Source organism: Lepidochelys olivacea (assembly GCF_965140295.1).
Source record: "Lepidochelys olivacea isolate rLepOli2 genome assembly, chromosome: 6".
Taxonomy (NCBI): Eukaryota; Metazoa; Chordata; order Testudines; family Cheloniidae; genus Lepidochelys; species Lepidochelys olivacea.
This window is the reverse complement of record NC_140416.1, coordinates 1,987,792-2,011,474: the sequence shown is the minus strand read 5'-3', so window position 1 is coordinate 2,011,474 and position 23,683 is coordinate 1,987,792. Positions and strand designations below refer to the sequence as shown.

General features: G+C 55.8%; 1 protein-coding gene across 1 annotated transcript in view; it reads left to right on the top strand.

The window, feature by feature from the left end:
* LOC311522613 (uncharacterized protein) overlaps positions 1-23,683 on the top strand; it is a 30,015-nt gene that overhangs the window by 2,421 nt on the left and 3,911 nt on the right. The window contains exons 2-24 of the mRNA XM_084632082.1: positions 1,927-2,079; positions 2,631-2,846; positions 3,249-3,386; positions 3,809-3,913; positions 4,081-4,131; positions 10,397-10,483; positions 10,604-10,727; positions 11,367-11,497; positions 12,784-12,837; positions 13,276-13,368; positions 13,557-13,769; positions 14,627-14,716; positions 14,905-15,117; positions 16,382-16,471; positions 16,661-16,873; positions 18,088-18,162; positions 18,352-18,564; positions 19,755-19,829; positions 20,018-20,230; positions 21,408-21,482; positions 21,671-21,961; positions 23,151-23,225; positions 23,415-23,627. Of these exons, the coding sequence (XP_084488208.1) occupies positions 2,014-2,079; positions 2,631-2,846; positions 3,249-3,386; positions 3,809-3,913; positions 4,081-4,131; positions 10,397-10,483; positions 10,604-10,727; positions 11,367-11,497; positions 12,784-12,837; positions 13,276-13,368; positions 13,557-13,769; positions 14,627-14,716; positions 14,905-15,117; positions 16,382-16,471; positions 16,661-16,873; positions 18,088-18,162; positions 18,352-18,564; positions 19,755-19,829; positions 20,018-20,230; positions 21,408-21,482; positions 21,671-21,961; positions 23,151-23,225; positions 23,415-23,627 (3,114 nt within the window). The 5' untranslated portion in view covers positions 1,927-2,013. The remainder of the gene's footprint in view (positions 1-1,926; positions 2,080-2,630; positions 2,847-3,248; positions 3,387-3,808; positions 3,914-4,080; positions 4,132-10,396; positions 10,484-10,603; positions 10,728-11,366; positions 11,498-12,783; positions 12,838-13,275; positions 13,369-13,556; positions 13,770-14,626; positions 14,717-14,904; positions 15,118-16,381; positions 16,472-16,660; positions 16,874-18,087; positions 18,163-18,351; positions 18,565-19,754; positions 19,830-20,017; positions 20,231-21,407; positions 21,483-21,670; positions 21,962-23,150; positions 23,226-23,414; positions 23,628-23,683) is intronic.

Sequence of the window (23,683 nt, the reverse complement as noted above, 5' to 3'; positions counted from 1 at the left end):
CTTTCCCTCCCCCACCCCCACGCCCACTCTTCCTCAGTCCTTCTTGTTAACTGCTGGAAATGGCTCACCTTGATTATCACTACAAAAAGTCCCCCCCCGCCCCCCCCCCCGGCTCTCCTGCTGGTAATAGCTCATCTTAATTGATCACTCTCCTTACAGGTTTGGTTTTTTGGTTTTGGTTTTTTCTCATGTTCTGTGTGTATATACATGTCCTCACTGTGTTTTCCACTAAATGCATCCGATGAAGTGAGCTGTAGCTCACGAAAGCTTATGCTCAGATAAATTGGTTAGTCTCTAAGGTGCCACAAGTACTCCTTTTCTTTTTGCGAATACAGACTAACACGGCTGCTACTCTGAAACCTTAAAGCCCTGGTGGCCTCAGTTTCCCCATTTTCAAAATGGGGATGATAAAACTTTTCTGTTTACACCTGAGCTCTTTCAACAGAGACTGTCTCATGATGTGTCTGTGGAGTGCCTGGCACAGTGGGGCCCTGATCTCAGTCAGGGTCTGTGCCATGCCTGACAGAATTGGAGCTCCCAGCTCCCCTACCACTGAGCCACCCGGTCCCTGCAGTCAAATGGTCCTTAGGCAGAGCCCAGCCCACTGCTGAAGATAGGAGGAGCCCTGGCCATCTGTGTAGGGGGTGGTCTCGTCACCTCATGGGGACCCCTCTGAGTTCCCCAGGCTACCTGATGAGCCCCCCTTTGCAGAGCTCCACCACCCCATGGTAGTCTCTCTATTCCATCTTTTTCTAAGCCTCCTTCCACATTCTGACTTTCTCCCCATCTCTCTCTTTCTGCACTCTCTGGTCTCTGTCACTTGCTTTTCCAGCTTGGCCTCACCCCCTGTGCCTCTCTGTGTCCCCACCACCCTCACTGCCCTCCCTCCCCCTAGCAGCACCTGTGAGAGCAGGACCGCCCCACCCACCCTCACACTCTCACCAGAGGAGGAGCACATAAAAGACATGGGGAGTTTTGCTTTTGTTTTTCAGACGAAGTTTTTCTGCAGAGAAGTAAAGATTTGGCCAGGAAAGAGCTGGTGTGTGTGGGGGGGGTGTGTGTGTGGAGGGTGTCTGCCCCAATCTAGCCCATCCCCCCTCTACCCAGGGGGGCAGGATCATCCCCCCCAATTTATTTCCCCCCACAGGGCCAGATCGACCCCCACAATCTATTTCCCCCCGGGGGCAGGATCATTCCCTCCCATTTGTTTCCTGTGTTTCACCGACCCTCCCCAAGCTGGGCTGGGGCATTGCCCAGTCACATGAGAGCGCTCGGCTCTCTGTGGGGTGCAAATTAATGTGGGGTTCCTGCCAGGCAGGGGCAGTTCCGACCTTGCTGTCTGTCCAGCAGAGAGACAGGCAGAGACAGCAGCTAATCTACCCCCAACGCTGGGCCTGGCTCATGGCATGATTTGAAACAGTCAAACTCTGACTCAGTTCAACCAGCTAAAACTTTGGGTCTGTGGAATTCAACAGAACGTGACTTGTCTTTTGTTAGCCACGATCAGGACATTTACAGGGACAAGCTAAGCCAGGCAAGGAGAGCCAGCCCCCCAGATGTTCACACCCTCCCCCCGCAAAAATAGAGGGGTTCTATATATTTTCTTGCCAGTCTTTAGAGCCCCTTTTCCAGTTTCACCTCTGCCTCCCAGGTGCAGGAGCAGGAAACATGAGGGCTGGGTGCGAACTGCTTTGGTTTAACCTACACGGGGAACAAATATTTAATAATGGTCTCCACAGTCTAGCAGAGGAAGGTCCAACGTGATCCCATGGCTGGAAGCTGAACCTAGACACATTCAAGGTGGAAACCAGATGTCCATGTTTACCAGGGAGGGGAATTACCCATGGGAGCAATGTACCAAGCAGCGTGGTGGATTCTCTGTTGAGATGGGATGTGTTTCTAGGAAATCTGCTCTCGTTCAAACAGGAATTAATTGGGGGGAGTTCTCTGGCCTGTGTTATCCAGGAGCTCAGCCTTGGTCCCTCCTGGCCTTGGAATCTACCAGTCTCCGCCATGACTTCTTGCAATCTGTCTTCTTGCTCTGGTTCCACCCAGGGGACAGGAATACAAACTGGGCAGGTAAACTGAGTCACACAGCTTATTGACAGAAATATTCCCGTGTTCTCTCTCTCTCCCACCCCCAGCCTCCTGCTGTCAGGAAGGGGCACACCTGGGCTAGAGATCAGCCGTTCTCCATCAGAGCCCATCTGCTCCTGCGTGCCAGGTTCTCACCCAGTAGGTCCCCCTCTCAACGAGTTCCAGAGAGATGGAGCAACTCTGGGATGATGTCACCTGCTCCATCTGCCTGGATGTCTTGAACAAACCCATCTCCTTCTGCTGGGGCTGCCTCGTGGCTCACTGGCGTGTGGTCTTGGCCCAGGGGTCCCAGTGCCCTACGTGCCGGGCTCCCTGCTCCAGGGACAGGATAACCCCAGACACGCGGTTGAGAGCCCTGGTGGAGAAAATCACAGAGTCCTCATGGGAAGAGATGGAGGTGGTGAGACCAGACAGACCAGATCAGAGAAAGGGGCCTTTCCCCTCTAGGGGCACTGGGTCCCAAAGGCCCCAGGGCAGGGGACTGACTGGCTCAGGGGTGGAGTCCCAGGTCTGACCCTGCTCTCTCCCTGCAGCAGGGGCCGGGGGCTCAGCCAGAGCCGGGCCGCCCGGTGCAGCTGGTGCGTCTGGACAAGGAAGGGGACCTGACCCTGGACGAGGAGGCCCTGAGCCACTGCCTGGAGCAGGGTGGGGTGGGGGACGCCCCCGTCTGCCTGGTGTCCATCATCGGGGAGCAGCGCCGGGGCAAATCCTTCCTGCTGAACTGCCTGCTGCGCCAACTCCAGAGCCCGGTGAGTGAGGACGGGATCCCCAGTTAAGGCCCCGCCCCCTGAACTGCAGACCCCGCCCACCCCAGACAGGGCCCCGCCCCCTCCACCCCAGGCCTTGCCCCCTACAGCAAAGGTCCCCTCTCCCCAGCCAGGGCTCTCCCCCTGTACCAGGCCCAGGGCAGAGCAACTGAGGCCCCACCCTCCAACCATGCCCCCCCCACCAAGCAACATAGGCCCCACCCTCCAGCCATGGCTCCTCCCCCTGCAGCACAGGCCCCATGCCCTCCCCATGTATCACCGGACCCACTCTCCAGCCGTACCCTCACTCCCAGACCGCTAGGACTCCACCCCCTCCCCTGCTCCCTCAGGACCCCAGACCCAAACCCCGTTCCCTCCTGACCTTGCCCTGGTCTCCCCCTACAGGAGGCTGTGGATGCGTCATGGATGGACCGAGAAGACGAGGTCCTGGGGGGGTTTGAGTGTTGTAATGGGATAGAGACCGTGACGAAGGGGGTATGGATGTGGGACCAGCCCCTCTGGGTCCAGGACCAAGGGAGGAGGGTGAGTGGGGCAGGGGGCAGGCAGGGGGATGGGGAATGGGGCAGTAGGGGGGGGGAATGAGGGTGGTGTGGGGGGAAGATTCTAAGGGAGCAGGGGGGCTGGAATAGTGGGGGAGGGGAGAGGGGAATGGGGATGTCTGGGGTGCAAAGTCCTGTGTGGAGGTAGGGGGACTGGAGGGCTGGAGGAGGCGGGATGGAGCAGTGGGTGGGGGGAGAGAAATGGGCGGTGGGGGATGTTGGGGGTGGGGGATGTTCCCAGCTTGAAGCTCCTCCCCCAGGGCCCGCCTCCAGCCAGCGTGCCCAGGCCAGGCCCCAGGGAGCCGGGCAGCGGAGGTGCCGGGGCTGGGCAGGGGCGAGGGTGGCGTTAGCACAGGACGCCTGTCGCTGTGGCCGGTGGATCTGTCTGTGTGTCTGTCCCTGCAGGTGGCCGTGTTCCTGGTGGACACTGAGGGCTGCCTGGACCTGCAGCGCCCCATGGAAACCAGCATCAAGCTCTCCGTGTTCAGCATATTGCTCAGCTCCTACTGGGTGGGGGCACCATGCTGCAGGGGACGGGGACTGGGGGCTCCGCAGGTGGTGCCATGCTGCGGGGAGTGGGCGGGGGGGGGGGTCGGCAGGGGGGCTGTTCTGCTGTGAGGTGAGGTGAGGTGTGGGGTTGGCGGGAGGGCTCACCTTTTCTTCTTATTATTTTCTAGATCTTCAATATTCCCAGCTCGTTTACGCGGACGGAGGCAGATTATTTGGAGGTGGGTGGGGCAGGGGATACACACAACTCTACTGACATGGACCTGCCAGCCAGGTCGCTGCCGGGGGGACCCAAGTTCCTGGGCGGTGTGGGGATTGGAGTGGGGCAGTCTAGAGCCTGTTATTGATGTTTAGAAAGACCTAGCGATCTCGCCCCAGGCTGGGGTTTCAGGTGTGGTGAGTCTGAACAGTAATACATGACCAGCCATTAATAAAATATTAGTGACTGTCATATTTCTGGTTATTTATCATTACCTGGCAGCTATTATTCATTAACCAATTAGCTCTGGGCAGTTGGTTCTCACAGCCGAGTGCTGGACCTCCTGAAGGTCCGGTGGAGAAGAAACTTTTGTGTCCCGGTTCACTCCACTAAGTGATCTGAAATGTGTCTGCGGACTCAGATTGCCGGGATGGTGAGGGAGCCTTGTGGCAGCTCACGGTGGGTTTGGTGACCTAGAGCTGGGGTGGGTGGAGCAAGGGGTTAGCTCAGATACAGCTTCCCCCAGAAATCAGCATTTCTCACAGCGCGGGCCCATCCAGAATGTCGCACTTAGCCAAGTCAGGGCCAACAGAGTTAAGGGAAACACCCTCACAACCGTACCTCGGCCTTCTTGGGCTGGCACCTTAGTATGCCCGTGGCACCCAGCCCCACACTCTGCCTGTGCCCCTGTCAGGGTTCCCTCCCCACTCTGAACTGTGGGACACAGATGTGGGGAACCGCATGAAAGACCCCTAAACTTATTTCTACCAGCTTAAATTAAAAACTTCCCCAAGGCACAAATTCTTGCTTGCCCTTGGACGGTATGCTGCCACCACCAAGTGAGTTAGACAAAGACTCAAGGAAAAGAACCACTTGGAGTTCCTGTTCCCCAAAATATTCCCCCCAAGCCCCTTCACCCCTTTTCCTGGGGAGGCTTGAGAATAATATCCTCACCAATTGGTACAGGTGAGCACAGACCAAATCCCTGGGTTTTAGGACACTAAAACCAATCAGATTATTTAAAAAACCAGGACTTTATTATAAAGAAAAAAGTAAAAGAAGCACCTCTTTAAAATCAGGATGGAAGGTAATGTTTCAGGGTAATCAGATTCAAAATATAGAGGATTCCCCTCTAGGCAAAACTTCAAAGTTACAAAAACAGGGATAAACCCCCCTCTTAGCACAGGGAAAATTCACAAGCTAAAACAAAAGATAAACTAACTCATTTCCTTCCTCTTACAATTTTTGTAATCTTAGATGCTTAGTTCAGGTATGGCTTTGGGAGATGTATTTTCCCTGCCCTGGTTCCTTGCTGACCCGGGGAGAACAAAGGAACACCAAACAAAAACCTTCCCCCACAGATTTGAAAGTATCTTCTCCCCTTATTGGTCCTTTTGGTCACATGCCAACCAGGTTATCTGAGCTTCTTAACCCTTTACAGGTAAAGGAGGGATTTTATGCTACCCTTAGCTGTATGTTCATGACAGCCCCATATGGGGCAGGAGCAACTTGCCCTTGCGCGACACCCAGACACTGAGCCTGGATGGGCAGGAGCCAGCCCTGGGCAACCCGCGTCGCTCTGCGTTAGTGAAGGGTTTGTGATGGGAAAAATGTTCCATTGGAGTATTTCCAACCAGCCCTAACCCTGACCCTATGTCCCATCCCCCAGTCCTACCTCTGTGTGCCCCACTCCCTTTCCCCCCATGCCAGGGGCTTTGTGTGCCCCATTCCCCCTGCCCCCATGCCAGGGACTCTGTGTGCCCCCCATTCTCCCTGCTCAGCACCCAGAAGTTCCTGCTACCCCTCTTCCCCAGAGTGGTTTTCCCATTGGCTGCTGATGCTACTCACCAGATCTAAATGGAAATTGGGCTTTTGGGGTTTTCCAATTTACCCCTCTCTCCCCACCCCAAATCAGTGGGGTTCTTCCCACTGATGCCTAGGATATCCCCTGAAATATGGGAATTAATCAGATGTGGTCTCAAAAAGTTATCACGATACAGAAAGACAAAAAGAAATGCCATCCGGTTCTGTGTTAGGCCTTTTACTTCACTTAGCCAATTAACTAACTTGTATAATTAGTTATTTTATATTCATTAAGAGCTGCCAGTTATTGATTATTTGTGAGTCACTACTGGCTGTCAGCTGTTCGTTGTTTTGTACCCACCATTAGTTGGGTCAGTTGATTTCAGAACGATCATTTCGGGAGATGGAAAATAAAAGTCTTGTTGAAAAATGGAAAGCTGATTGTCATAAATATAAAGGGAAGGGTAACCACCTTTCTGTATACAGTGCTATAAAATCCCTCCTGGCCAGAGGCAAAACCCTTTCACCTGTAAAGGGTTAAAAAGCTAAGATAACCTTGCTGGCACCTGACCAAACTGACCAATGAGGGGACAAGATACTTTCAGATCTGTAGAGGGGGGGGGACCAAAGGCTCTGTGTGTCTGTGTGATGCTTTTGCTGGGAACAGATCAGGAATGCAGCCTGAGAACTTCTGTTAGTTAGTAAGTAATCTAGCTATAAATGTGTTAGATTTCCTTTTGTTTAATGGCTGGTAAAATAAGCTGTGCTGAATGGAATGTATATTCCTGTTTTTGTGTCTTTTTGTAACTTAAGGTTTTGCCTAGAGGGATTCTTTATGTTTTGAATCTGATTACGCTGCAAGGTATTTACCATCCTGATTTTACAGAGGTGATTCTTTTACCTTTTCTTTAATTAAAATTCTTCTTTTAAGAGCCTGATTGATTTTTCATTGTTCTTAAGATCCAAGGGTTTGTGTCTGTGTTCACCTATGCAAACTGGTGAGGATTTTTATCAAGCCTTCCCCAGGAAAGGAGGTGTAGGGCTTGGGGGGATATTTTGGGGGAAGACGTCTCCAAGTGGTCTCTTTCCCTGGTCTTTATTTAAAACGCTTGGTGGTGGCAGCAGAGGGTTCAAGGACAAGGCAAAGTTTGTGCCTTGGGGAAGTTTTTAACCTAAGCTGGTAAGAATAAGCTTAGGGGGTCTTTCATGCAGGTCCCCACATCTGTACGCTAGAGTTCAGAGTGGGGAAGGAACCTTGACATGGTGGCAGAGCGGTGGGATCATTTTGAGATCATTTGGGGATTATTTTGAGATCATTTTGAACCAGAAGCACAGCAGGATTTTAAAGGATTTTGTAAAAGGTGATTGCAGCTCTAGATTCTGTGTCTCTGCCTGGGGGACAGAGCAGCAGGCATAACAAAAGGATTTTTCTGTAGGATGAGAACAGCTTCCAGAAAAAAAAAAATAGAAGTATCCGGTTACAGTACAGCAAAATTTTACATGCCAGTTTTTTTGTTTTGTTTTGTTGTTTTCTTTCTAACTCTCGGGTGTAAAGTTAGTTAAAAACAGAGAGGCTAGGATGAAAGAAAGCAAGACACAAAAACAGGAATATACATTCCATCCAGCACAGCCTATTTTACCAGCCATTAAAGAAAAGGAAATCTAACGTATTTCTAGCTAGATTACTTACTAACTTAACAGAAGTTCTGAAGAACATTCCTGACCTGGTCCCAGCGAAAGCATCACACAGACACACAGAGCCTTTGTTCCCCGCCCCCTCCAGATTTGAAAGTATCTTGTCCCCTCATTGGTCATTTTGGGTCAGGTGCCAGCTAGGTTACCTTAGCTTCTTAACCCTTTACAGATGAAAAGGTTTTGCCTCCGGCCAGGAGGGATTTTATAGCACTGTATACAGAAAGGTGGTTACCCTTCCCTTTATATTTATGACACACACCCCCATATCACAGATAGGGTGAAACACTGGCTGTGATTTCTTCCTGGAGCTCTAGGAGAAATCAAAGTTAATAAGACACATGCACCTCTAAATATACTACCAAGTGTATAAAGACTAACAATATTTTCCACATCTCAAGGACGATTTTAACCAGTTGATTCTGGGAAACTTTCACGGGAGATTTCAGAGTAGCAGCCATGTTAGTCTGTATTCGCAAAAAGAACAGGAGGACTTGTGGCACCTTAGAGACTAACCAATTTATTTGAGCATAAGCTTTCGTGAGCTACAGCTCACTTCATCGGATGCACGGGAGAGTGCATCAGCCACTTTGTTAGAAGCTCCTGAGATATGTTGGATGTCGAAATCAAAATCTTGGAGAGCTAAACTCCACCAAATAAGTTTTTTGTTATTTCCCGTGGCGGTATGAAGCCACCGTAGCGCAGCATGGTCGGTTTGCAGGTGGAAACGCCGTCCCCAAACATATGGGTGTAGCTTTTCCAGAGCGTAGACAATGGCGTAACATTCTTTTTCACTGACTGACCAGTGGCTTTCCCTCTCAGACATCTTCTTGCTGAGAAACATGACAGGATGGAACTCCTGAACCGGTCCTTCCTGCATTAAAACTGCTTCCACACCACTCTCAGACGCATCTGTGGTTACTAGGAACGATTTGTCAAAGTCTGGGGCCCTTAGTACAGGGTCAGACATGAGTGTCGCTTTAAGCTGGTTAAAGGCCTTCTGATACTCTTCGGTCCACTGAACGGCATTTGGCTGTTTCTTTTTGGTTAGGTCTGTCAGTGGGGCGGCGATTTGGCACTGACAAAATCAGAATGTTTTCATGCAAACTTCCACTTTCAAAGAGCAGCCAAATGTTAGCGTTTGTTGGGTTTCTCTCTCCACATTTTTGGGTGCCACTGTTTCTCAGGTTTCGATCTTTGATTTTCAGTCTTCGGTTTTCAGTTCTTGTTCATTGTGTTTTGGTCCATGGTTGTCAGTTTTGCGGCTTTAGTTATCACTTGGCACATTTCATTTATTGGGTTTTGTTCTTTGATCGTCAGATTTTGATTCTTCTCATTGGTTGGGGGGGTTTGTTATCAATTTTCTGCTTTTTGTTTATTGATTGCAAGATTTCAATGTTTGTTTACTGGGCTTCATTTATCAGTGTCTTTCTACTGATTATTGGCTTTTAATTTTTCATTATATATTTGGGGTGTTTAAACATTTTTTTCATTTCTGCTGTTCACTTATTGCTTCTTTTCACTGTTGGTTTTCTGTCTTTGACTATTCATTTTCTAACTCTGACTTGGTTTTGTGACCTTGATAACTGGTCTTCGTACTTCAGTTACTGGTTTTCTGTTTTGGCTATTGGTTTTCTGGCTTCAATTACTACTTTTGTGGCTTTGATTACTGAACTTCTGCTTTCAGTTATTGGTTTTCTGATATTGATTACTGGTTTTCTGTCTTTCACTTTGGGGTATTTTGACTTTGATATCTGTTTTTCTGACTTGCACTGCTGGTTTTGACTCTCTGACTATTGGTTTTCTTATTTCAAATACTTATTTTTTATTGTTGGCTTTCAGACATTAATACCCGATAACTTACTTCGATTACTGGTTTTCTGACTTGATGAATACTGGTTTTCTATTTTTGACCATTGGTTTTCTGGCATTAATTATTAGTTTGTTGATTTTGCTAAGTGATTGTGTGATTTCTTTCACTGCTTTTCAGGTTTCAATAACTGGTTTTCTGATTCCAGTGACTAGTTTTCTTCTTTTCATTATTTCTTTTTAGTCTCCAATTATTGGCTCAATGAGTTTGATTTTTGGTTTTCTGTGTCTTCTGTGACTGCTTTTCTAGAACCAGCTATTGGGTTTTCTGAATTCAGTTACTGCTTCTGGATGTGTGATTACTGGTGTTGAGTTATTGTTGTTTGAAATTATGTTTTCTCTCTTCATTTTGTCAATTTTTCTCTCTTCAATTATCAGTTTCCACTTAATGTTGTCTGGGATCCCTTTAGTTTCAGTGGCATTTATTTCACTCGTTTATTTTGCATCACCAATCTTGATTGGTCACCTTTGGGGGGATGGTTTCTTCAAGATGGAAAAAATTGCCTTGTCTCTCTCTCTGCATCTCAGATGTTCATTCAGGTTGCGAAGGAGGTTGGAGAGACCTGCAATCTGGCCCCAATCCAGGTGGGTCCTTGTTTCCCATCACCCCCCGACATGGGGGTACAATGCTAGTTCCACCCCACCCCCCTGCTCCAGTCACCCCACCTGATTCTTACTATTCCTATCTATCATCTCTATTATCAGAGCACCTCAGAGCCCCCATCCTAGGCTCGGACCCCGTCATGCCAGGCGCTGGACAAACCCAGAACAGCCAGTCCCTGCCCCCATTGTTCTTCCACCCCCACGTCATGCCCAGGGTCTCAGTGTCGGTGGCTGGGTTGGACAGCAGCCTCCAGCTCTGGTCTCCTCTCTGTGCCCCCCCCAGCCCCAGAGTGACCCTTCCCCTGTGCTCTCCGTTGCAGCACCTGGACCTGTTGGTGCGAGATTGGCAGCACTCCAGAGCCTACGGCGCAGGCGGGGGGCAGGAGTATCTCACAGACATCACACAGGTAATGATCAGAGCCGGGCGCCACGTGTGTTCATGGAAACAGCAAACTCTGACTTTGGGGTGGAGTTGAAGGGTTCCACAGCGGGTCTGATGGCCGCAAATGTTACTTTGATTCCTGTAGAAACTGGAGGCCTCTGCTCAGCAGCCCCTGGTGGTTGGAGCCCTGAGGGAAAGCGGCTCCCGGTGCTACCTACTGCCCCACCCTGGCACAGAGTTCATCAGGAGCGAGGCAGGGATGCCAGGCAGTAAGAGACCCCATCTTCTCCCCTCTTACCCCCTGCACTGCTCCCCCAGCCCCCACCCCCTCCTGCACTGACCTCACTCCTGTCCCTGCACCCATTCCCATCCCCTCTTGCACTTCCCCCATCCTCATCCATGCCCCCATCCCCACCCTCTCTCCTCTGCTGCCCCTTTCTTGCCCCTTTCTCTCCCTTCTGTGCTGCCCCCACGCCAAAATCCCAGTGCCCAGCTCACCCCCCCCCTTGACTTAGAATTTACTGTCCTGCCCACGGCACAGGTGAACTCACTAGGTCACAGCATCTATGCAGGAGGGGAGGGGGACATGCAGGGTCACTGCTGGGGTCCTGGGATCCTAGGGGGACGAAGCAGGTTTCCCCCTTTTAGGTCTTCATGGGTCCCCTGGCACCATGCAGTGGAGACTGCTGACCCCTCCACTGCAGCCTCTCTCTGCTCCCGCTGCTCCTCCCCCATTTCCCCCCGGGCAGTGGGGTGTGTGTGGGGAGGTGCTAAGCAGCCATTGCCCAGAGATGGAATCTCATTTCCTGTGGCACAAACTAGCCCCCCACATACCCCATTTAACTTGTGTCCTACCCCAGACACCTGGGTCCCTCCTGGATGCCTATGTCCTTTTTCCCCCCCTGCAGACATGGACAAATATTTCCGACAGTATCTGAGGGACTATGTCAGCACCGTAGAGAGCTCAGCAGGGATACACGCCCGGACGGACCAAGCCAGGAAGGGGCTGACTGGGGCTCAGCTGGCTGCCAGGATCAAGGTGGGAGAGTGGGGTCTGCTAAAGGGGAGGGGGGCCTGGATGGGAGACAGCAAAAGGGCTGCAAAGCAGGGACAGGGGTTCAATATGGGCTGCCATGCTGCAGGGAGCAGGTGGGGGCTCAGCAGGGGGCACCGTGCTGCAGGGAATGGGTGGCGGTCAGCAGGGGGCGCCGTGCTGCAGGGAATGGGTGGCGGTCAGTAGGGGGCGCTGTGCTGCGGGGAACGGGTGGGGGTCAGCAGGGGGCGCTGTGCTGCGGGGAACGGGTGGGGGTCAGTAGGGGGAGCTGTGCTGCGGGGAACGGGTGGGGGTCAGTAGGGGGAGCTGTGCTGCGGGGAATGGGTGGGGGTCAGTAGGGGGAGCTGTACTGTGGGGAACGGGTGGGGGTCAGCAGGGGGCGCTGTGCTGCGGGGAACGGGTGGGGGTCAGCAGGGGGCGCTGTGCTGCGGGGAACGGGTGGGGGTCAGTAGGGGGAGCTGTGCTGCAGGGAACGGGTGGGGGTCAGTAGGGGGCTCTGTGCTGCAGGGAACGGGTGGCGGTCAGCAGGGGGCGCTGTGCTGCAGGGAACGGGTAGGGGTCAGCAGGGGGAGCTGTGCTGTGGGGAACGGGTGGGGGTCAGTAGGGGGAGCTGTGCTGCAGGGAACGGGTGGGGGTCAGTAGGGGGAGCTGTGCTGTGGGGAATGGGTGGGGGTCAGTAGGGGGAGCTGTGCTGCGGGGAATGGGTGGGGGTCAGTAGGGGGCTCTGTGCTGCGGGGAACGGGTGGGGGTCAGTAGGGGGCTCTGTGCTGCAGGGAACGGGTGGCGGTCAGCAGGGGGCGCTGTGCTGCAGGGAACGGGTAGGGGTCAGCAGGGGGAGCTGTGCTGTGGGGAACGGGTGGGGGTCAGTAGGGGGAGCTGTGCTGCGGGGAACGGGTGGGGGTCAGTAGGGGGAGCTGTGCTGTGGGGAATGGGTGGGGGTCAGTAGGGGGAGCTGTGCTGCGGGGAATGGGTGGGGGTCAGTAGGGGGCTCTGTGCTGCGGGGAACGGGTGGGGGTCAGTAGGGGGCTCTGTGCTGCAGGGAACGGGTGGGGGTCAGCAGGGGGCGCTGTGCTGCGGGGAACGGGTGGGGGTCAGTAGGGGGAGCTGTGCTGTGGGGAACAGGTGGGGGTCAGTAGGGGGAGCTGTGCTGCGGGGAATGGGTGGGGGTCAGCAGGGGGCGCTGTGCAGCAGGGAGCGGGCAGGAGGCTCAGCGGGGGGCAGGGGGCTGAGCTGTCCCTGATCCCAGTTCCCCCGGGTGTTACTCCCCACAGGACGTCTCCCAGTACTTGAAGACCAAACGCTACAACTTTTCCTCCCCTGTGAAGGTACCGGGTCACCCCTCTCCCCGCCTCTCTCTTTCCAGCCTGGATATGGGAGGTGGGTGGGGGCTGGTTCTCTTGACCCTGACCCCAGGTTCTCCTGCCATTGGCCAGTCACACTAGGCCAGGAGGGGGCACCATAACAGATCCCCCAAATGTGCTTATCGGGGACTCCCAGCACGCAAGAGATAAGGGCACGTGCAGGAAGCCCTGCCAGAGAACCAGTCCCCTCCACTGCGGTGGCAGCAATGTGGCTATTACCATGGGGTCAAGGGGCTGCCCCCTGGCTCTGGGGGAATGTGGGGGGTCGGGGGCCAGTGTGGAGGTGATAGCAAGGAGCAGGGTCCTGTAGGAATGGGGGGAAGGTGGTGACTGGGGGGGGGGGGGCTCCCAGTTCAGAGATGGGCCTATCCCACCCCCACCCTTTCCCCTCTCCCTTCACAGATGGCCGAGGTGTTTGCAGCCATGAGAGAGGAGATAAACGGCAGAGCAGTAGAAGCCGCCAGGCAGGAATATGAACAATTTGTGCAGAAGCAGGTGAGCGCAGAGGGGCTGTGGGTCGGGGATCAGGGGCACCGTCAGAGCTGGGGGGAGCAGGGCTGGGCTAGCAAGGGGCTGTGGGTCGGGGTTGAGGGGGCTGCGGGTGTGTGAGGCAGCGGCACCCAATGCGGCTGGGTAACGCCAGTGTCCGTCCCTAATCTCTGATCTCTCCCCGCTCCCGGCAGGACCGTGACCACCAGAGCACGAGCAGCTGCCTGAGTGTGAAGCCCCTGGAGATGCAGCAACGCCTGGAGGAGAAACGCCGGGAGCTGCTGGAGCGCTGCCGGGGGAAGCTGCGGGGCAAAGATCCCGAGAAACAGGCAGCCCTGGAGGAGCTGAAGCAGGGGCTGGACAGGCTGATGGCCCAGTTCCTGCCAGGATATGAACAACGCTTTAAAGTGAAGAAGGCCATGGGGTTGGGCCTGTACACTGGGGGGGAGGAGGTCCTGGAAGTGGTGGGTGCGGGTATCAGAGTAGGCATCGGGGCGGGTGTAGCTATGACTGTGGTGGGGCTGGAGGAAGCAGTGTCTCTTGGGGCAGGGCGGGGGGCTTTGGCCTGATTGGGGGCGGGGGCAGCTGGGTGGACAGAAGGTGGTCTGGATCCAGACAGACACCACCACCCAAGGGCAGGAGGACAAGGAGGAGGGTGGGGCAGGGTATTTGGGTCAGGAGCCCCGACTGCGGGGTGACAGATAGTGGGGAGGAACATCACCCCCCACCCTGGGCAAGTCTCTGTCCCAGCCCTGAGTAATGAGAACCTCTGTATGCAAGGGGATAGATAGATAGATAGGTAGATAGATAGATAAGAACAACTTACAACGGGTAGCTTGATTGCAAAAGGACACAAAGGTTGATTGATTTACAGCGGGGTCCCAATCCGACAGTTTTCAGTTCATTCTCAGCCCAGGTCCACGTGCCATTAGCCAGTCGCACTAGGGAGGGACACCACAACAGCTTCCCCAAATGCCCTGATTGGGGCTCCCTGACCCCAGCCCCCAAGAGATAAGGGGACCCCCAGGGACCCAACTGGAGAACCAACCCCCTGCACTGGGGTGGTGCTCATGTGACCATGGCTGTGGGGTCATTGTGGGGCTGCCCCTGGCTTTGCGGGAATGGGGGGGTTGGGGGGTGAGTGGGGAGGTGGGAGCAGTGCGCAGGGCCCTGGAGGAATGGAGGGAGAATGTGGTGAGTGGGGGGCTCCCAGTTCATCGATTGTCCCACCCCCATCCCCTCCCTGTCCCCTCTCCCCCCACAGATGGCTGAGATGGCAGAGATGAGAGAGAAGGCAAACAGAAAAGCAGTAGAAGGCATCAGGAGGGAATATGAACAATTTCGAGAGAAGCAGGTGAGTGCAGCGGGGCTGTGGGTCGGGGATAAGGGGCACCGGCAGAGCTGGGGGGAGCAGGGCTGGGATAGCAGGGGGCTGTGGGTCGGGGTTGAGGGGTCTGCAGGCGTGTGAGGTGGCGGCGCCCCCTGTGGCTGGGTAACGCTCGTGCCCGTCCCGAATGGCCGATCTCTCCCCGCTCCGGACAGGACCGTGACCACCAGAGCACGAGCAGCTGCCTGAGTGTGGAGCCTGCAGAGATGCAGCAACGCCTGGAGGAGAAACGCCAGGAGCTGCTGGAGAGCTGCCAGGGGGAGCTGCAGGGCGAGGATCCCCAGAAACAGGCGGCCCTGGAGGAGCTGAAGCAGGGGCTGGACAGGCTGATGGCCCAGTTCCTGTCGGACTACAAACTGCGCTTTAAAGTAAAGAAGGCCATGGGGTTCAGCCTGTACATTGGGGGGAGGGAACCAGGCCTTGGTGGGTGTGGGTTTCAGGGCAGGCATCGGGGCGGGTATAGCTGTGGCTGTGGTGGGGCTGGAGAAAGAGTGGCCATTGGGGTTGAGGCTGGGGACTTTGGCTTGATTGCGGGGGGAGTTGGGGGGAGAGCGTTGGGCAACTGGGTGGGCCCCGGTTTGGGTGGAAGTTGGTCCGGAACAAGACAGGCACCAACACCCCAGGACAGGGGAGACAAGCGGGAGGGCAAGGCAGGGTGTTCAGATCAGGATACCTGCTGTGGGGTGGCAGATAGTGGGAAGGCAACATCACGTCTCACCATGGGCAAGGGTCTGTCCCAGCCCTCAGCACTGGGAACCTCTGTATGCAAGGGAATCGATACAGGGGGAAATGGGGATAGATAGATAGATAGATAGATAGATAGATAGATAGATAGATAGATAGATAGATAGATAGATAGATAGATAGATAGATAGGATTATGGGGATAGACAGATAGATAGATAGATTAGATAAGAACAACTTATAACAGGTAGCTAGATTGCAAAAGGACACAGAGGTTGACTGATTTACAGTGGGGTCACCGAGATCAGGATCCAGCCCTGACCCCATTGACATCAGTCGATAAATAACTCAGCCCCAGATCCTGTGCTCCAAGCCGGCCCCTGCATCCCTCAGTCTCAAGTTTCGTTAGTTTTCATTCCCAACCAGTGGGAGGAAAACCTATTTTCACATTTTGTGTTTGTTTTAAAGATTTTCTCCTCCCCTGATACAGTGCATGTGTCGCGGGGACAATTTTGGGGCGTTTCCCCTCATTTCCCCACTGATTTGAAAACAATCCAAAGGGTTTTGGGAGGTTAGAAACCCCCAAATCCCAATCCGACAGTTTTCAGTTCATTCTCAGCCCAGGTCCACCTGCCAGTAGCCAGTTACACTAGGGAGGGGCACCACAACAGCTCCCCCAGATGTCCTGATTGGGGCTCCCTGACCCCAGCCCCCAAGAGATAAGGGGACCCCCAGGGACACAACCAGAGACAGGTGGACATGGCCGCGGGGTCCTTGGGGGACTGCTCCAGGCTCTGGGGGAATGTGGGGGTATGGGGTTGAGTTGGGAGGTGACAGCAGCGAGAAGACTCCTGGAGGATTGGGGTGAAGTGGTGAGTGGGGGGAGAGGGAGGCTGCCAGTTCAGAGATTGTCCTGTCCCAAACCCACTCTGTCCCCTTTTCCCCACAGATGGCCGAGATGTCAGCGATAATAGAGGAGGTAAACAGGAGAGCAGTAGAAGCCACCAGGACGGAATTTCAACAATTTGTGAAGCAACTGGTGAGCACGGAGGGGCTGTGGCCGGGAGTGAGGGGCACCGGCAGAGCTGGGGGGAGCCGAGGGCTGGGCTACCAGCGGGCTGTGGCTCAGAGTTGAGGGGGCTGCGGGTATGCGCGGTGGCAGCGCCCCCTGTGGCTGGGTAACGCTCGTGCCCGTCCCGAATGGCCGATCTCTCCCCGCTCCCGGCAGGACCGTGACCACCAGAGCATGCGCAGCTGCCTGAGGGTGAAGCCCCTGGAGATGCGGCATCGCCTGGAGGGGAAACGCCAGAAGCTGCTGGAGCGCTGCCGGGGGGAGCTGCTGGGCGAGGATCCCCAGAAACAGGCTGCCCTGGAGGAGCTGAAGCAGGGGCTGGACGAGCAGACGACCCCGTTTCTGTCAACCTACGGGGAGCGCTTTAAAGTGAAGAAGGCCGAGTGGTTGGGCCTGGCCGTGGGGTGGGGCAGGGGGACGTCCTGGCCGTGGGGAGCGCGGAGATCAGGGCAGGCGAGGGTGCGGGTGTAGCTGTGGCTGTGATGGCGATGGAGGAAGCAGTGGCCATTGGGGTTGGAGTGGGGTCTTTGGCCGGATCGGGGGGGCTGTGGGCAGGTGGCTGGGGGCTGGGTTTGGACAGAAGACAGTCCAGAATATGACAGGCACCAGCCTCCCAGGGCAGGGGGACGAGTGAGAGAACGGGGCAGGATGTTCTGATCAGCAGACCCTGCTGCGGGGGTGGAGGGGGGGGGACATAGTGGGAAGGAACCATCACACCCCACCCTGAGACTGTCCCAGCCCTCAGCACTGGGAACCTCTGTATGCAAGGGGATGGATGGATGGATAGATAGATAGATAGATGTGGATGAGGATAGATAGATAGATAGGTGTGTTTATGGGAATAGATGAAAACATCTTACAATGGTAGCTAGATTTCAAGAGGACACAGCTTGACTGATTTACAGCGGGGTCACGGAGATCAGAATCCAGCCCTGATCCCATCAACGTCAGTCAATAAAAAACCCTGCCCTGAATCCTGTGCTCCGAGCCGGCTCTTGCATCCCTCAGTCACAAGTTTCATTGTTTTTCATTTTCAACAAGTGGGAGAAAAAATGATTCTCATATTTTGCGGGTTTTTTAAAATATTTTCTCTTCCCCTAATACAGTGTGTGTGTAGAGGGGACAATTTCGGGGTGATTTCCCTTCATTTCCCCACTGAGTTGAAAACAATAGAAAGGGGTAAGGGAGGTTAGAAACCCCCAAATCCCAATCCACCTGTTTTCTGTTCATTCTCACCCCAGGTCCACCTGCCATTGGCCAATCACACTAGGCCAGGAGGGGTCACCGCAACAGCTCCCCCAAAGTCCTGATCGGGGCTCCCTGCCCCCAACCCCTGGGACATAAGGGGACCCCCAAGGGATCCAGCTGGAGAACCACCCCTATCCACTGGGGCAGTGACAATGTGGCCATGGCTGTTCCCTGGCTCTGAGGAAATGTGGGGAGTTGGGGGGCAAGTCGGAAGGCGACCACAGCGAGCAGGGTCCTGTAGGAATGGGGAGAAGGTGGTGAGTGTGGGGGAGGGGGGCTCTGAGTTCAGAGAGGGTCCCATCCCAACCACCACCCTGTCCCCTCTCCCCCCGTAGAGGGCTGAGATGGAGGCAAACAGAAAAACAGTAAAAGCCACCAGGCAGGAATATGAACAATTTGTGCAGAAGCAGGTAAGTGCAGAGGGGCTCTGGGTCGGGGATAAGGGGCACCGTCAGAGCTGGGGGGAGCAGGGCTGGGCTAGCAGGGGGCTGCGGGTGGGGGCTGAAGGGGCTGCAGATGTGTGAGGTGGCGGCGTCCCCCTGTGGCTGGGTAACACTCGTGCCCGTCCCGAATGGCTGATCTCTCCCCGCTCCCGGCAGGACCGTGACCACCAGAGCACGAGCAGCTGCCTGAGTGTGAAGCCCCTGGAGATGCAGCATCGCCTGGTGGGGAAACGCCAGGAGCTGCAGGAGCGCTGCCGGGGGAAGCTGCACGGCGAGGATCCCCAGAAACAGGCTGCCCTGGAGGAGCTGAAGCAGGGGCTGGACGAGCAGACGACCCAGTTCCTGTCAACCTACGAGCAGCGCTTTCAAGTGAAGAAGGCCGAGTGGTTGGGCCTGGCCGTGGGATGGGGCAGGGGGACGTCCTGGCCGTGGGGAGCGCGGGGATCAGGGCGGGCGAGGGTGCGGGTGTAGCTGTGGCTGTGATGGCGATGGAGGAAGCAGTGGCCATTGGGGTTGGGGTGGGGGGCTGTGGCCGGATCAGGGGGGCTGTGGGCAGGTGTCTGGGGGCTGGGTTTGGACGGAAGACAGCCCAGAATATGACAGGCACCAGCCCCCCAGGGCAGGGGGACGAGTGGGAGAGCGGGGCAGGATGTTCTGATCAGCAGACCCTGCTGCGGGAAGGGGACGGGGGGACATAGTGGAAAGGAACCATCACACCCCACCCTGAGACTGTCCCAGCCCTCAGCACTGGGAACCTCTGTATGCAAGGGGACAGATAGGTTGGTCGATAGGTAGATAGATAAGTTTGTTTATGGGAATAGATGAAAACATCTTACAACTGGTAGCTAGATTTCAAGAGGACACAGGTTGTCTGATTTACAGCAGGGTCATGGAGATCAGAATCCAGCCCTGACCCCATCGATGTGAGTCGATAAATAACCCTGCCCTGAATCCTGTACTCCGAGCCGGCTCTTGCATCCCTCAGTCACAAGTTTCATTGTTTTTCATTTTCAACAAGTGGGAGAAAAATTGATTCTCATATTTTGCGGGTTTTTTAAAATATTTTCTCTTCCCCTGATACAGTGTGTGTGTAGAGGGGACAATTTCGGGGTGATTTCCCTTCATTTCCCCACTGAGTTGAAAACAATAGAAAGGGGTGAGGGAAGTTAGAAACCCCCCAAATCCCAATCCAACTGTTTTCTGTTCATTCTCAGCCCAGGTCCACCTGCCATTGGCCAATCGCACTAGGCCAGGAGGGGTCACCGCAACAGCTCCCCCAAAGTCCTGATCGGGGCTTCCTGCCCCCAACCCCTGGGAGATAAGGGGACCCCCCGGGACCCAGCCGGAGAACCAGCCCTATCCACTTGTGCAGTGACAATGTGGCCATGGCTGTCCCCTGTTCTGGGGAAATGTGGGGAGTTGGGGGGCCAGTGGGAAGGCGACCACAGCGAGCAGGGTCCTGTAGGAATGGGGAGAAGGTGGTGAGTGCGGGGGAGGAGGGCTCTGAGTTCAGAGATGGTCCCATCCCAACCACCGCCCTGTCCCCTCTCCCCCCGCAGATGGCTGTGATGGAGGCAAACAGAAAAGCAGTAAAAACCGTCAGGGAGGAATATGAACAATTTGTGCAGAAGCAGGTGAGCGCAGAGGGGCTGTGGGTCGGGGATAAGGGGCACCGTCAGAGCTGGGGGGAGCATTGCTGGGATAGCAGGGGTCTGCGGGTTGGGGCTGGGGGGGCTGCAGATGTGTGAGGTGGCGGCGCCCCCTGTGGCTGGGTAACGCTCGTGCCCGTCCCGAATGGCCGATCTCTCCCCGCTCCCGGCAGGACCGTGACCACCAGAGCACGAGCAGCTGCCTGAGTGTGAAGCCCCTGGAGTTGCAGCAATACCTGGAGGGGAAACGCCAGGAGCTGCTGGAGCGCTGCCGGGGGGAGCTGCGGGGCGAGGATCCCCAGAAACAGGCTGCCCTGGAGGAGCTGAAGCAGGGGCTGGACGAGCAGACGACCCCATTCCTGTCAACCTACAGGGAGCGCTTTCAAGTGAAGAAGGCCGAGTGGTTGGGCCTGGCGTTGGGGTCGGGGAGGGGGGCGTCCTGGCCGTGGGGAGCGCGGGGATCAGGGCGGGCGAGGGTGCGGGTGTAGCTGTGGCTGTGATGGTGATGGAGGAAGCAGTGGCCATTGGGGTTGGGGTGGGGGGCTGTGGCCGGATCAGGGGGGCTGTGGGCAGCGTTTGGACGGAAGACAGCCCAGAATATGACAGGCACCAGCCCCCCAGGGCAGGGGGACGAGTGGGAGAGCGGGGCAGGATGTTCTGATCAGCAGACCCTGCTGCGGGAGGGGGACGGGGGGACATAGTGGAAAGGAACCATCACACCCCACCCTGAGACTGTCCCGGCCCTCAGCACTGGGAACCTCTGTATGCAAGGGGACAGATACATTGGTCGATAGGTAGATAGATAGGTTTGTTTATGGGAATAGATGAAAACATCTTACAACTGGTAGCTAGATTTCAAGAGGACACAGCTTGACTGATTTACAGCAGGGTCACGGAGATCAGAATCCAGCCCTGACCCCATCGACGTGAGTCTATAAATAACCCTGCCCTGAATCCTGTGCTCCGAGCCGGCTCTTGCATCCCTCAGTCACAAGTTTCATTGTTTTTCATTTTCAACAAGTGGGAGAAAAATTGATTCTCCTATTTTGCGGGTTTTTTAAATATTTTCTCCTCCCCCGATACAGTGTGTGTGTAGAAGGGACTATTTCAGGGGGATTTCCCCTCATTTCCCCACTGATATGAAAACAATACAAAGGTTGTGAGGGAGGTTAGAAACCCCCCAAATCCCAATCCACCTGTTTTCTGTTCCTTCTCACCCCAGGTCCACCTGCCATTGGCCAATCGCACTAGGCCAGGAGGGGTCACCGCAACAGGTCCCCCAAATGTCCTGATCGGGACTCCCTGCCCCCAACCCCTGGGACATAAGGGGACCCCCAAGGGATCCAGCCAGAGAACCAGCCCTATCCACTGGGGCAGTGACAATGTGACCATGGCTGTCCCCTGTTCTGGGGAAATGTGGGGAGATGGGGGGCCAGTGGGAAGGCGACCACAGCGAGCAGGTCCTGTAGGAATGGGGAGAAGGTGGTGAGTGTGGGGGAGGGGGGCTCTGAGTTCAGAGATGGTCCCATCCCAACCACCGCCCTGTCCCCTCTGCCCCCACAGGGGGCTGTGATGGAGGCAAACAGAAAAGCAGTAAAAACCGTCAGGGAGGAATATGAACAATTTGTGCAGGAGCAGGTGAGCGCAGAGGGGCTGTGGGTCGGGGATAAGGGGCACCGTCAGAGCTGGGGGGAGCAGGGCTGGGCTAGCAGGGGGCTGCGAGTGGGGGCTGAAGGGGCTGCAGGTGTGTGAGGTGGCGGCGCCCCCTGTGGCTGGGTAACGCTCGTGCCTGTCCCGAATGGCCGATCTCTCCCCGCTCCCGGCAGGACCGTGACCACCAGAGCAGGAGCAGCTGCCTGCGTGTGGAGCCCCAGGAGATGCAACAACGCCTGTTGGGGAAATGCTGGGAGCTGCAGGAGCGCTGCCGGGGGGAGCTGCGGGGCGAGGATCCCCAGAAACAGGCTGCCCTGGAGGGGAAATGCCAGGAGCTGCAGGAGCGCTGCCGGGGGAAGCTGCGGGGCGAGGATCCCCAGAAACAGGCTGCCCTGGAGGAGCTGAGGCAGGGGCTGGACGAGCAGACGACCCAGTTCCTGTCAACCTACGGGGAGCGCTTTAAAGTGAAGAAGGCCGAGTGGTTGGGCCTGGCCGTGGGGTGGGGAAGGGGGACGTCCTGGCCGTGGGGAGCGCGGGGATCAGGGTGGGCGAGGGTGCGGGTGTAGCTGTGGCTGTGATGGCGATGGAGGAAGCAGTGGCCATTGGGGTTGGGGTGGGGGGCTTTGGCCAAATCGGGAGGGCTGTGAGCAGGTGTCTGGGGGCTGGGTTTTGGCGGAAGACAGCCCAGAATATGACAGGCACCAGCCCCCCAGGGCAGGGGGACGAGTGGGAGAGCAGGGCAGGATGTTCTGATCAGCAGACCCTGCTGCGGGAGTGGGACGGGGGGACATAGTGGAAAGGAACCATCACACCCCACCCTGAGACTGTCCCAGCCCTCAGCACTGGGAACCTCTGTATGCAAGGGGACAGATAGATTGGTCGATAGGTAGATAGATAGGTGTGTTTATGGGAATAGATGAAAACATCTTACAACTAGTAGCTAGATTTCAAGAGGACACAGCTTGACTGATTTACAGCAGGGTCATGGAGATCAGAATCCAGCCCTGACCCCATCGACGTGAGTCGATAAATAACCCGGCCCCGGATCCTGTGCTCCAAGCCGGCCCCTGCATCCCTCAGTCTCAAGTTTCGTTAGTTTTCATTCCCAACCAGAGGGAGGAAATCCTATTTTCACATTTTGTGTTTGTTTTAAAGATTTCCTCCTCCCCTGATACAGTGCATGTGTCCCGGGGACAATTTTGGGGAGTTTCCCCTCATTTTCCCACTGATTTGAAAACAATCCAAAGGTTGTGAGGGAGGTTAGAAACCCCCCAAATCCCAATCCACCTGTTTTCTGTTCCTTCTCAGCCCAGGTCCACCTGCCATTGGCCAATCGCACTAGGCCAGGAGGGGTCACCGCAACAGCTCCCCCAAAGTCCTGATCGGGGCTTCCTGCCCCCAACCCCTGGGAGATAAGGGGACCCCCCGGGACCCAGCCGGAGAACCAGCCCTATCCACTTGTGCAGTGACAATGTGGCCATGGCTGTCCCCTGTTCTGGGGAAATGTGGGGAGTTGGGGGGCCAGTGGGAAGGCGACCACAGCGAGCAGGGTCCTGTAGGAATGGGGAGAAGGTGGTGAGTGCGGGGGAGGAGGGCTCTGAGTTCAGAGATGGTCCCATCCCAACCACCACCCTGTCCCCTCTGCCCCCACAGGGGGCTGTGATGGAGGCAAACAGCAGAGCAGTAAAAGCCGCCAGGCAGGAATATGAACAATTTGTGCAGAAGCAGGTGAGCGCAGAGGGGCTGTGGGTCGGGGATAAGGGGCACCGTCAGAGCTGGGGGGAGCAGGGCTGGGCTAGCAGGGGGCTGCGGGTGGGGGCTGAAGGGGCTGCAGATGTGTGAGGTGGCGGCGCCCCCCTGTGGCTGGGTAACGCTCGTGCCCGTCCCGAATGGCCGATCTCTCCCCGCTCCCGGCAGGACCGTGACCACCAGAGCAGGAGCAGCTGCCTGAGTGTGAAGCCCCTGGAGATGCAGCAACGCCTGGAGGATAAACGCCAGGAGCTGCAGGAGCGCTGCTGGGGGGAGCTGTGGGGCGAGGATCCCCAGAAACAGGCTGCCCTGAAGGGGCTGGAGCACGATCTGGATGAGCAGATGACCCAGTTCCTGTCAACCTACGGGGAGCGCTTTAAAGTGAAGAAGGCCGAGTGGTTGGGCCTGGCCGTGGGGTGGGGCAGGGGGACGTCCTG